Raw genomic sequence first — 13,835 nt, 5'->3', positions numbered from 1 at the left:
TCATTAGTTTCTGCAAGGAAATGAACCCACTTTTGCTTACTAGAGAAAGAAAGAAAAAAAGAAAGAAAGAAAGAAAGAAAGAAAGAAAGAAAGAAAGAAAGAAAGAAAAAAGAAAGAAAGAAAGAAAGAAAGAAAGAAAGAAAGAAAGAAAGAAAGAAAGAAAGAAAGAAATGCTAAAACAAGGTGATCATCCATATAGTTCGGTACTGTCTATAAACATTTGCTCCCAAAATGGCCTCAGTTAGAGGTAATGAGGGGTAAGAGAAGCCTGGACCTTAGACAAAGAAGAGCAGTAAAGCTTCCCTAGATGAGAGTCCTACTGACTGAGAGCAGGGAGGGCACCATGCTTATACTTAGAAGTCATCTTCTTAATATTTTCCTATAAGTAAGATAGACTTCTTATACTATTAATAAGGATGAATTGGTGGGGGGCTGGGAATGTTAATCAGTTGGTAGAGAGCTTCCCCAGTATGGACAGAGCCCTAGGTCTATCTCAGAACCTCATAAACCAGGCATGGTGGCAAACAACTGTTACCCCAGCACTAAGGAGGTGAAGCCAGGAGAATGATCCAAAGTCCAAGGTCATCCTCTGCGACCATTGGCTGTGCCCAGAACTGCAGGTCAGTCTAGGCTACATGAGATCCTGCTCCACAAACAAACAAATCAGGAAGAGTTATCCCTTCACAGGCAGACCATTGTGAGATCAACACTGTCATTTTTCAGTGTCTATGCTTCTTTCTGTCATCCACAGATGTCCTCACCTGCTTATCGTTCTTTATGTAAACCCCAGGCATCACTCTCCTGAGCAATCCAATTTTATACCTTAAAATGCGTTTAAGCTTCACAGATAAAATTTGAATGGCCTCAATCACCATTTTAGCCTAATGTCTGCAAGCAAATTGTACTTGGTTCAGATCGTTCGTCGAGTAGAAATGTTAGGTGCTACATTCTAATTCCACAAACTTACTACAGATGCCGGTAACAGAAGTTACCAAGAAATGATTATCAACCTGTGGAAGGCCAACTTGAAGTAATTTACTTCCCTTAGAGCCTCCCATAAACTCTTCGTGAATCTCATGGGTAATTTATGAAGGTGTTTCCTGCACCAGGACACAGTACTTTGGTGAAAAATATTCAATCAGCAGAAATATTAAAAAATAGATTTAAAAGAATCATAAAGAAGGAAACTTCTAAAGACTCTTAAGGTGAAAGTAACTTGGAGATTTGTAGAAGCTTACCGTAAAGCCTGGAGAGTTGAACTTATAAATGTAATAACATCTGGCAAGTATTTAACGAACTAATTATAATAAATTTTAAGCTGTGTCCCTTAATTTCCATAGATAACTAAAGGCTATGTCTAAAAGGTGATATTTTCCTGGGATTATTTGAAACTGAAAGTATATTAATGGGAGTCTAGAATAGTTTTTTTAACAGAAAAACATTTCAGATTTACTTTAATTAGTACTTCTTAGTGAACAACAACAAAAAATTACTTCTCCAAAATCAACGTTGATATTATATGGGCATTCTTTGTCTCTTTCTTTCCCTCTAAACTAGAGATTAAGCTCAGGGCCTCATGCAAGCACTACACAACACTAGCTTTTAAAATGTTTACGCTGTGTTCCTCTAGCCTAAAGACTAGGGTATCTGCTCTAACTTGTACCTTGCCTCTTTCTAGATTCCATGCTTCTCAAAAGGAAATAGTGTTTCTCTGGGTCAGATTCAAGAATTGTGACTTCTTCAACTGTTTAGCTTCCACATAAATATTTTCCAAACCCAGGAGAAATATTAACCTCTGAGTGCTGAAGTAGTAATTTTTCTAATACTTTGACAATGCTGCATGCTGTTTCAGACCGCAAATGCCTGCTTCCCCTCAACTGGTAAATTAAAGAAGGTATTTGTAGCTGAATTTTGTCTTCTTCTAAACTCAAACATGCAATACCTAACCCTTAGTATCGTAGAATATGACTAGATATAAAAACATGCTATTAAACCTTTTATTATTTTAAAATTGTTTCTTTACCATAGAACTATCCCATATGTCCTAGATAACACAGAAGGAGATCTGAGAGAATACGGAGGCAGAAACTAGCATCTACAACTCAAGGAGAGAAGTTTCAGGTGAAAGAGACCCTGCTGGCCTCCTGGGCTAGGACCTCTGGGTAAAGCTGTTTTAATGAAAAGTTATTGATACTCTTAAGGTTTTAACATTGCCTATTTGGTCACCAATTAATGACTAGTTCCCTAAACCCACTCATGTCTCCACCCGCATCTCTTATCTCAGATTTAATATGGTCAGACCTGGCCTGACGCCTGATATTTTCCCTCAAAATTCCATCTTCTCAATAAGTGGCAAGTCCAGCAACCTCCTTATCAAGACAAAAATCTTAAGGATTTGTTTTTGTTTGAGTTATGTAACCCTTTTAATTAATTACCAACACCTGTCTGATCTACCTTTAAAACAAATCCAGGTACATGTGGTGGTTTGACTAAGAATGGCCTCCAAAGTCTTAAGTATTTGAAAACTTAGTCTTCAGGGAGTAGTACTATTTGAGAAGGATTAAGGGGTGTGGCCTCGTTGGAGTGGGCGTGGCCTTGTTAGCCAGGCTTGAGGTGTCAAAAGCCCATACCAAGCCCAGTGATTCTCTCTCTCTGTCTCTCTCTGTCTCTCTCTCTCTCTCTCTGTCTCTCTGTCTCTCTCTCTGTCTCTGTCTCTCTCTCTCTCTCTCTCTCTCTCTCTCTCTCTCTCTCTCTCTCTCTCTCTCTCTCTCTCTCTCTCTCTCTCTCTCTCTCTCTCTCTCTCTCTCTCCCTTAAGCCTCATCAAGCATACAGCAGAACTTGGCAACTTCAGCTACATGGTTCTGGATTTAGAGTCAAGGATACAAAAATGGAATGGAATCCCTCTCCCTCTCAGCAGCTAAAAAAGGAACTGAGTCCAGGTGTGTGTGTGTGTGTGTGTGTGTGTGTGTTGTGTGTGTGTGTGTGTATGTATGTATGTGTGTGGGGGCTGTATGTGTGTGTATGTGTATCTGTGTGTGTATGTATGTATGTGTAGGGGTGTGGGTGTAGGTGTGTGGGTGTGTGTGGAGGGTGTGTGTGTGTGTGTGTGTGGGTGTGTGGGTGTGTGTAGGTGTGTGTGGGTGTGTATGTGGGTGTGGGGGCGTATGGGTGTGGGTGTGGGGAGTGTATGTGTGGGTGTGGGTGTGGGTGTATGTGTGCGTGTCCCCTGCATGGAGGCCTAAAGAGGCCATTGCATGAAAATGTGATGGTGAAGCCTTCCCTTAAAGGGTAATTCCAGGCCTCATTCTGGAAGTTTTCCTGTCCAGGGGTGTGAAGGTCACCCACTTAGCATGCTGATCTGTTTAGCGAACTGCATTTAGAAGCAGCAACTGAGGAGGTACAAAAGTGAAGGTGAATTGAAGTTATTTATAGTCAGGAAAAATGCATTGAGAAATGAGGTAGGAAAAATGTGTTTCTGCAGAAGGAATGCTTTATACATGGTTATGGAATGCCCATGGGCAGAAACCACCAACCAACGTGACTCACTTCTTCCAAGTGGCTGGAACAGGCTATGGGCAGCTGAAGGATGCCTAGGGCACTCATGAAACAGGCACCAAAGTGGTGGTGGAAACCTCTACACCATATTATTCAAACGTGGCCACCGAGTGTTAACCGATGGGGAGAGGGGAGTAGACCATTACGCCTGCTTTATCATTTAGTCTTGTTTTAATTTTGGATTAGGGCACTAAGAAGCATCTTGATTTGTTGGGGCTTAGGCATCTGTAGCTGTCAGTGCATCTGCAGATGTAAACATCACCTTCCATTGGGCAACACTTTAATGTCTTCCTCTCTCTCAAGCACCTCTCTTGGTGAAGCGTCTACCGGATGCAAGTAACATCCCTCCAAAATAAAAACTCTTTAGCCCTTGAAGCTCCGTGTTTTTCTTTTGGGTCACAACGGACAAAGAAAAGGTATAGATACTGGGATTCTTCGGACCCATTGCATTTAGCTTGTGTTGATGCCCTTGATGTAAATCTGTGTGTGCCTTAACTAGGCATGGGGACGAGAGGGGTAGATAAGAAGAACATGGAGAAGATGGAGGGTAGGTGGTGAGGAGGGGAGAGGGATATAGCTTAGAAGACATGAGGGAAGCTCACCCACAACGGAGAGATAAATTGTCTCAACTTCTCTTTGAAAATCCGATTTCTATTGATAGAATGAATTACCAAATATCATTAGTCTAAAAGGCATTGTAAAGTCACCAATATTAATCCTCACCAAAACTTGAGCTATAATCTTCATGATTCAATGATTTAACTTTTAATCTTTTTTTATAATTGAATATGTTCAGGCAATTAATTTGGGTTTCCTGGATGTTCTTTTTCTCACCTGAAATAAAATGAGTTTTCTGTATCATGTTTCTCTTTCTGTATTAAAAATATCTTTTTGGGGCGGTGGTGGCACACGCCTTTAATCCCAGCACTTGGGAGGCAGAGGCAGGCGGATTTCTGAGTTCGAGGCCAGCCTGGTCTACAGAGTGAATTCCAGGATAGCCAAGGCTACACAGAGAAACTCTGTCTTGAAAAAAAACAAAACAAAAAAAAAAAAAACAAAACAAAAAACAAAACAAAAAAAATTTTATATTACTTATTATACAATTTATTTCATACTGCTCATCATGAAATAAATTCAGTGGCTCCTAATTAACAGCTACTTTTTTTTAAAGATTCATTCAATTTAATTTAATATATATGAGTATTTTAGCGGTCCATACATGTTCAGTGTCATTTGAAGTTTGAAGAGGGCTTCAGAGTCCTATGGAACTAGATGTACATATGGTTCTTAGTTGCCATGTGAGTGCTAAGAACTAAATCTGATTCCTCTTTCAAGAGCATAAAAGTACTCTTAATCATTGAGCCCTCTCTCTAGGTCCAACAGCTAATTTCTCAATGAACTAGAGATAGATAGGCAATAATCTATAGCGATTGGAAAGAAAACTAGCTGTCATAAAAATTGTGTTTGAAATTCTATAAATATGTATCTATTGTGTGTATTTCTGTTAGTTTTGCACAAATTTAAAGCCATTGATTGAATAAATGTATTTTCAAAAATTAGCAAACTGATAAGATCAGGTGAAATAGAATTCTTAGGCTCACTAAAATGGAAATACTTCTATCCATGTAGACTCATGTCACTATAGACAGTCAAAAACATTAGCAGTTCGCAGGAAACAAATGCACTACAAAGAAAACATAGTTCTACTTAAAAGTTACATTCCTTCGAAGGGCTGTTGAGTGATCAGCCCTAAATGGGGCACCTACAGCCACCCCCTCCAAGGCTCTGGGAACATCCAGGGAGAAGGAGCAGAAAGAGACATAGGTAGGGAAGAATGCTGTGGAAAACTGTCTCCTAAACATGGCACCCTGCTGCACCTGTGAACTCCCAGAAATAGCAGTCAGGGTCACCTGCAACATACATTCTCCAGACCTGCCCAGCGTGGGTGAAGAGAGAGACTCACTCAGCCCAAGCCTTCCCTGAGAATCTGCTGGCAAGTTACCCTCCCTTGCCTAGGTAAATAAATTTACTTCAGCTCTAACTAAATGCAGTATTGTAGTATCACACACACACACACACACACACACACACACACACACACACACACACACACACGGAGAGAGACTTGGGAGAAGAAAGGATTTGGCTGGGGTGTGAGGAGGGGGAATAAGAGGATAATGGGGAAAGATTATCAAAGTACTTAAATATACATTAAAATGTAAAAAGACTATATAAAAAATTCCTATCTCATTTCACAGGCTTAAGGGGAAAAATTACAAAATAAAAACCTCATTTGCCTTAAACATTTATGTTAGGACTTAGGATTATTTGATTTTTTTTATGAGTGAATTTAATAACTAGTCTGAAGATGATTTATAAGGATGAAATGTTGACATATTTACTGGGAATTAAGACGCTTCCAAGGGAACTTCCCAAGGCTAATCTAATTGTGACAGAAAACATGATGAGAACCATCTCTGTGTGTTGGGTGGGGGTGGGGGGCGGCATCTCTGGCAGCTTAATGAGCAAATACTGTCCTCGTCTGGGACCTTATTCTGAAGATGTCACGGGGTTACCTGTTGTGACTCCATAGTCAGGCTGTGGAGGGAAAGCCGGTCAGGAGCACAGAAGTGGAACCAAAGTCTAGTAGGAGAGGGTTCAATGAGCAGGTACCCTCAGAGCCTCCAGGGACTAAACCACCCACCAAAGAGTACACATGGCGGGACCCATGGCTCCAGCCGCATATGTAGCAGAGGATGGCCTAGTCAGTCATCAGTGGGAGGAGAGGCCCTTGGCCCTGTGAAGGTTCTATGCGCCAGTGTAGGGGAACGCCAGGGCCAGGAAGCAGGAGAGGATGGGGTGGTGAGCAGGGGGAAGGGAGAGGGAATAGGGGTTTGTTTTGTTTTGTTTGGAGAGGAAATCAGGAAAGGGGATATCATTTGAAATATAAATAAAGAAAATATCAATTAAACAAAAAAAAGAAAGAAAGAAAAGAAAAACCTAGGCAGGTACAACTTGGAGCTTTCTGGAGCCAGTGGTGGTTGACTGTACTTCTTGGAGCTCTCTGGTGTCACCCCTAGACTGCAAAAATCAACCTTGTATCTACTGTTACTGTCTTGCTAAGTAACCACATTGTCAAAACACCTTCTAAATACGTTTATGCCCATAGATTTGCGTTGCTGTCAATTTTGGTCAGGGAAGATCCTTTTTTTTTTTTGTGGTGAATACAGAGATTTAGAACTGGTCAAAATGCTAAGTCTACATAACTGAGTGTTCGTCTGTGGGTAATTCATCTATAGCAACCTCCTCGAACCCAAGGCTCAGAGAACATTGCAGACGAAGGGGCCGTATCATCAATTCCACCTCTTCAGTAGGGGTTGGTGTCATCATCGATGCATTGTCTGGGACACAGAGTGAGTGGCCCACAGCCATGCTCCCTCCTTTGCTCTTTACAAAACTAGTGTTTGCCTGAGTTTCTGCAAGTCCTTTATTCCCCTCGGCCTTTTCTTGAATCCTTCCCTTTTTCCTTCTCTTAGTATAGAACATCAGCCTAGAAAGTGGGTCCAAGTAAGAATTGAACCATCTTCATCTTGATTTAATATGTTTGAAAAGGTGGGCATAAAATTAATCTAGTGAACCCGTAAGAATATTTGAAATTCATTGACTAGCCTCAAGAAACCTTGACAAGTCATTTTCAAAATGGCACAGACTATAAACGGAAAATGTTGTTTTCGCTGGGAATAAGTCCAGAAGAGGTAAAACTCTCCTAAGATTTATGCCACAGCATCTAGACTTCTCTGCCCTCATCCTCTCTTACAAACAGTAGTATAAGTTTAAAAGCCAAAGTCCCAGCTCCAAACTCCATAAATAAACCATTTGGACAGAGACCACTTTGAAATGAGGTGAATTACAGCAGTGGCTCCAACTTAAACTTTCTCCCTCAAACCCCCTTCCTCATGTATGAACATGGAATCTGGTAGCTCTAGTGGGCCTGCCCACATTTTTAACATCAGGACAACAAGTTGTTACCTACAAACTTCACACTGGAGAATATACAATTGGGTCACAAATAATAAATAAAAATAAAATAAATGCATTTTAAAGAGCGCATGTTTTGAGTTTATAATTTTGTGTTGGGAGGCATTCTTAGCTCCCCTGCATTGCATGTGGTTTGGAGTTGGACATACTTACAAGTGACAGCTTGTTTTAAAATTAAAAAAAAAAGCATAGCTTTTATATTTTTGCCTGCAGAGGCTCACACGCTAATCTGTAGACCCTGTGAATGTTACCTTACATGACAAATGGGTCTCTGAAGATCAGATTAACTTAAAATGGATGGCCATCATGAAGATCTTTACAGGGACAGAGGAGAAGTCAAAGAAACAGAAGTGAAGATTGACTCAGGGGAGAGATAGGAGAGAGGACGCCTATGAGGCCAACTCCCCCAGGAAGCAGGCAGCTCTAGAAGCTGGAAAACAAGGGGGATCTGCCCCACCCTCACAGCCTCAGGCAGGAGCAGCAGCCTGGCTGGTACCCTGAGCTTTAACCAATAGACTGATTCCTTTCTCCTCGGATCCCAAACAGTAAGAGCACAAACTCGAGGTGTCTTAACCACTGTTTCTGGTGATTTGTACAGGATCAAGAGGATGCTCATACACTTACTGAGCTTGCCTCACAAAGAACAGACCAAAGATGGTAGCACTTTGCTTCAGGATAAGTGTGTCTCATTCTTAGAACAGGTATGGAGTTCAGAACCTATCTTAGCTTGAGTACTTCATCATACTTATCAAAGTATAGTCATTCTATAATAAAACCACATCGATGTTGATAGAGGGACTGACTTTCTCAAGTAATCTGAAAAGGAATATGATGGCAACTTTGACATAATATTTCAGAATAAAAATGCAGTTAAAGAATGTAGACTATTTTCAACTTGCTGTTTACATGTAAAGCAACACAGCCTTCCAGGGTCCATGGAACACTGGGCGGTGGTGGTGCACACCTTTAATCCCAGCACTTGGGAGACAGAGGCAGGTGGATTTCTAAGTTTGAGGCTAGCCTGGTCTACACAGTGAGTTCTAGGACAGCCAGGGCTACTCAGAGAAACCCTGTCTCAAAAAACAAAAACAAAAACAAAATTAAATAATTAAAAAAAAAAAGATTTATTCATTTTGCTACCAGTTTTTAAATCAGTAGGCTTCTGGGGCTGGCAAGATGGCTCAGCGGGTAAGAGCACTGACTGCTTTAACAAAGGTCCTGAGTTCAAATCCCAGCAACCACATGGTGGCTCACAACCATCTGTAATGAGATCTGATGCCCTCTTCCGGTGCATCTGAAGACAGCTACACTGTACTTATGTATAACAATAAATAAATAAATCTTTAAAAAAAGAAAGAAAAAGAAAAAAAATCAGTAGGCTTCTCAAAATGTCTTATCTTTATTTATTTGGGGGTTTTATTTGTTTCTGTGTCTATGTGTGTGTATGCCTGTATGGATCTATGTGCATTTCATGGGTGCAGCTAGAGTTCCAGGTGGTTGTGACCAGCCTAATGTGGGTTTTGGCAACTAAACCCTGGTCTTCTGCAAGAGAAGAAATTGTTCCTAACTACTGAGCCATCTCTCCAGCACCTTCTGGGTGCTATTTTAATTTCCAGGATTCCTCTTTTTTATTTCTTTCCTCAGTTTGTATAGAAATTTCTAAAACAAGAAAGAGAAAAAAAAAACCAAGAATTTAATTCATTCACCTTCCCTATCTCCCTACTTAGGCATTCGTTTTATTTATTTCCTATATCAGATATATGTTTTGCTATTTGCTTTGGGCTGAATTGGGTACTCGAATGACATCTGAAACAATCACGGAAATTGAAACTTGGTAAATGATGGCCCCGAGCATTAAAACTTCAAGGTCAAGTCTAAACTTCAGATTCAAACTTTCTTCTACACTATTTTCCCTTCTTATTTTTATAACATCATTACCAAGACTCTTCCTTAATTTCCTATCCAATAATGTCAGTGCTCTTTAAAACTAAAGGATAAACCATAAACACTACATAGTGTTGAGTATCAATTAATGTAGAACACTTCCAAGGCACCCACAAAAGGGAAGGACACTGGATATGGGGGACACTGAATGTCAACTGGCATTTCTGCAGGAATTGAGGTGCAGTAGATGTATTTCTTCCGATTTAGTAGAAGTGCTTACAAAACAGAAAGAGAAATCCTAAAAGGTTAAACTTGTGCAAGACTTGAAATACAAAAACACGAATCTTAGAATTAATTCAAGAGCGCACAGGACATCCTAGCAGGCTATTATTTTATCTCATCCTGGCTGTACCTTCCTCTTTCACAAGGGACACTTGGCCTCGGAGTAAAATACAGCCAGAGGCATCAGAGCTCACACAAGAAAATGCTCACCCTTAAAGCTTGCAAGAGAAAAAGGGCCACGCAGAAATCTGGCAGAGAAATGAGAAATAACCTCTCAGAGAAAGGTCAATAGCTGATGTGGAGAGAAAAATCTCCAGGGAACTGTCACTGTCTGAAGAGGAAAATGACCAAAGTGACAAATTTCAGAGCAGAGAGGATGGGCTCATAACAGAACAGATCCACCTACCAGCTTCCTTCGAGAGACCACACTGAAGGTCACTTCTCAGGAAAATCTTAGGCATGCTTCTGTAAATAAAACAGGGAGAAGCCTGGGCTCCAAGGTCACTGTTAACTGTGGAGAAATGCCTGCTTCTGGAAGGTGAAGATAGGAATGGCCAAGCAGAGCTCTCTATGCTGACAGCTGCTGGCCCCGGGCTTATCACCTAGCTCCTTGAGGACTTTTTTCTTCAGTATTAAAAATAAAACACATAGATGTGCCATGATGATCTCCTGAGTAATCATGACCATGTTTTCTCTCTCCCCTCTCACCCTTCCTCTCTTCCTCTCTCTTTCTGTCTCTCCCTCCTCTCTCTGTCTCTCTGATCTGTCTGTCTCTCTCTCTGCCTCTCTTTGTGTGTGTGTGTGTGTGTGTGTGTGTGTGAGAGAGAGAGAGAGAGAGAGAGAGAGAGAGAGACTATTGACATCGTAAGAACTATCCTAGTTATTGTTGTGATAAAAACATAATGGCAAAAAGCAACTTGGAGAGGAAAGGTTTTACAAGGATTTTAGTTTACAGGAACTCAAGACAGGAGCTAATGCAGAGGCCATGGGACTGAGACCCTGTCCCAACATCATGATAGAAAGACAGAAGGATAATTGAAGACATGGGGACCATTGTGAATTTTCAAACAGCTTCCTTTAAAAAAAAATGAAGAAGTGAAAATATGATATTCACATTAATAGTCTTTTTAGTAACCCAATATATCCAGATGTGATTCTCAAGATATGGAACTGGACTCTCCACAGTTAAGTACCTGGCCTACCGCCTGCAACTGGTGACTCCCGTGCAAGATAATGACCCTTTAAACGATGGGAATTTGTACAAAAATGTGAGGGAGAGACAAGTTTGGGTGTCTCCCGATGAGCACTCCCAATACCCAGGAGCAACACAATGGCAAGCGGGAGTAAAGGGAGACAGATGCGGGGAATCCGAGCCAAAGCAACAGTAATGACGACAGCTTGAGAGACATCTGAAAGATGGCAATGTGTTTGGTCTCTAGACCGGGAGGTGAAATGAAATACCTACTGTGGTCATATAAATAGTAATAACATCTATCCAGTCGAAGATGCTAGAGATGGAGCTAGCATGGGACAATTTAAGATGGGAAGCAAGTGTACTTTACTCCTGCGTGAGCGACATTTGGATTGCTCGAATGGCAGCCACATAGAGATGCTTACCAAGCTGTCAGCCATGATTTCCAAACCTCAAGAAAAAGACAGGCCTAGAGATTTAGACATGTAGATTTAGAAGTATTCACAGTGTTAGTGAATAGTATTTATAAGGGGCCTGGGAGAGACATGAGCCAAAAAGTGGAGGAAAAAAAAAATCAGTCTATAAAGAAGACTATGAAGAAGTGGATAGGGGGATAAAAGAAAAACCAGGGTGCATGGTCAGAGAAGTTAGGAAAAAACAAAGTTTAACAAGGAAGGAGTCAACTCACCATGCACAACAAGGGGGTATGAAGTCCTTAAAAGTCCACTGTTTGGAGCGATGCAATAGCCACCAATGCGGGTTTAGAAAAGACAGCAGAAGTAGAAACCAGACCACCGAAGGTTGAAATGGAGAATTTGACACCTATCCATTCAACACATGTGACTCCGGGGAGGGAAGCAGAGAGGAGGCTGTCAAATAACAAGAGTGAGCTGACTCCATTTATGAGCCAAAAACAATGACAACCAAATTGAGAAAACTGGGAGTGAGGGCAGTGTAGTTTTAGAGAAAGTTCTAGAAAGCAAGACAATAGGGTTGAGTCCTAGAAAGGGATTCTAGTCCGTAGGAGCGCTCCATCGCTATCTTAGGGACAGAAATAGGAGGAAGGAAGTGAATTTTAAAAATGAATATGAAACATGGAGATAGATGGCAACTGGCTGCCCCCTTTCTCAGGGAGGCTAGAGGCAAGATCTCCTGGGAGAAGAAAGGCAGGTCCAGACAGCAAGCACAAGGAAGACACTCACATTCTGAGGTCATCACTGAGAAGAATGAGGGCTACTGGGGCATGAAAAGACGTTTTCCCTCCATTGTCTGGCTCATGGCTCTCCCTGGCACTTCATAACCACTATTCACTAACACCATGAATACTTCTAAATCTATATATCTAAATCTCTCCACCTATCTTTTTCTTTATTTCACTAATACCGTGAATACTTCTAAATCTATATACCTAAATCTCTTGACCTATCTTTTTCTTTATTCCTGCCCCAATATTTCCCAGTATTTTTTATTATAACAAGTATAATCAAAAAAGAGATAGTAAGAGTGAAATAGGACCAGGGAATTCTAGGTAACTTACCATCCACAATTATAGCCATAATAAATGATGACTAGTAGTGAAGGGTTATTGAAATATGGCAAAACACAAGTTAAAAAGACAAAACGTTGGCTTTGTGGACTTTCCCTAGTGCTCCCAAGACAGTCTCCGAGTGTCAGAGCACGCGCAGATAAAAGGCTATGATGCATTCTTGATTAATACAGAACAGTGAAAAAATAATGAAAATAAAAAGGTTGAACATGGCATTTTAAGGACTTCACACAACATGGAGAAGTAAGGACTCCTTTGTGGTGACAAAGGGAAGCTGGGATTCTGCTGCCTTCTGCCCACATGCATACTGGAAGCCATGAGTGGCCCAACCTGAGTTTTGTGAGTGTTTTGAGGAAACAGAGAAGTCAATTCTTGAGGTGGAAAATAAATGTGTTTCCTGTACTGGAGCGCTCCAGCGGTATCGTGGGAAAATCAGGAAGGAGAACAGTAAAGGAAGAAAAACTGGTGACGGTGACATGGAGAAGATGGAACGGGTTAGAGAGTCCAAGAGAGAACCTCGGGCTTCTGAGACACGATAACCATTGCTGCTACGGATAGCCGGGATACAAGGATCAGAAACATGAGCTTCTGTCGGGTCCTGACCATCGTCCTGTCCTCCTCCCTCATCTGTTTTCTTTCTCCTTCCCCTTTCCCCTTTTCTGTTTTCTCTCCCGCTAGACTCTTTAATATACTACAGGGAGCGTTCAAAACACGTATTAACACTGCTACTAATAGTCCCAGATTTAAAAGATTCCCAAGACTCGTGCTTTATTGTACATTCAAGTTCTGTAAAAAACAACATACCAACTCTAACCAGAGTGCCACCCCCCAACACACACACACACACACACACACACACACACACACACACACACACACACTTTGGGGCTTGTGGATGGAGAACTGAGAATAGTCTGAAGCTGTTCAAATAAATATTCAGGCATATCTTCACAGTGATCCCCTAACTTCAATAAGATGGTAAGCTGAAAAGCATCCCTCTTAAAGGTAAAATATGTAAAATCTGTGCAACATTTCTTTGCTCTTAACACTTTCAAATTCGGAATACAGTTTGGAAATATGCAGATATTCATCATTTTGCTACTTTAACGTTATCTCTTTGAAGTTTTAATCACCGCTTTTAGAAGTTCCCTTTAAAGACATTCACTTTGGATGAAAGCCGTAGAATACAATGTCGTTCTGGAACAGCCGTTTTCCATCAAACGCTCTGTGCTTTAAGTTGTGAAAACGCATTGATTATACCGCCAAGCATCTCTTAAAAAGTGTTCTGCATCATAAAAGAAACCGAAGCCCCATTTGTTATCATTTAAATTGTAAAT

General features: G+C 41.0%; 1 protein-coding gene across 13 annotated transcripts in view; it reads right to left on the bottom strand.

The window, feature by feature from the left end:
* Prrc1 (proline rich coiled-coil 1) overlaps nt 1-13,835 on the bottom strand; it is a 110,313-nt gene that overhangs the window by 25,120 nt on the left and 71,358 nt on the right. The window contains exon 10 of one of the 13 annotated variants that reach the window (XM_031365734.1): nt 4,167-4,207. The exons of the other annotated variants lie outside the window; for them this stretch is intronic. Coding sequence (XP_031221594.1) covers nt 4,182-4,207 — 26 coding nt within the window. The 3' untranslated portion in view covers nt 4,167-4,181. Of the gene's footprint in view, nt 1-4,166; nt 4,208-13,835 lie in introns of those variants that run through there. 13 annotated transcript variants of the gene reach the window in all.

Source organism: Mastomys coucha, unplaced genomic scaffold (genome assembly GCF_008632895.1).
Source record: "Mastomys coucha isolate ucsf_1 unplaced genomic scaffold, UCSF_Mcou_1 pScaffold13, whole genome shotgun sequence".
Lineage (NCBI taxonomy): Eukaryota > Metazoa > Chordata > Mammalia > Rodentia > Muridae > Mastomys > Mastomys coucha.
This window is presented reverse-complemented; position numbering and strand designations above follow the sequence as displayed.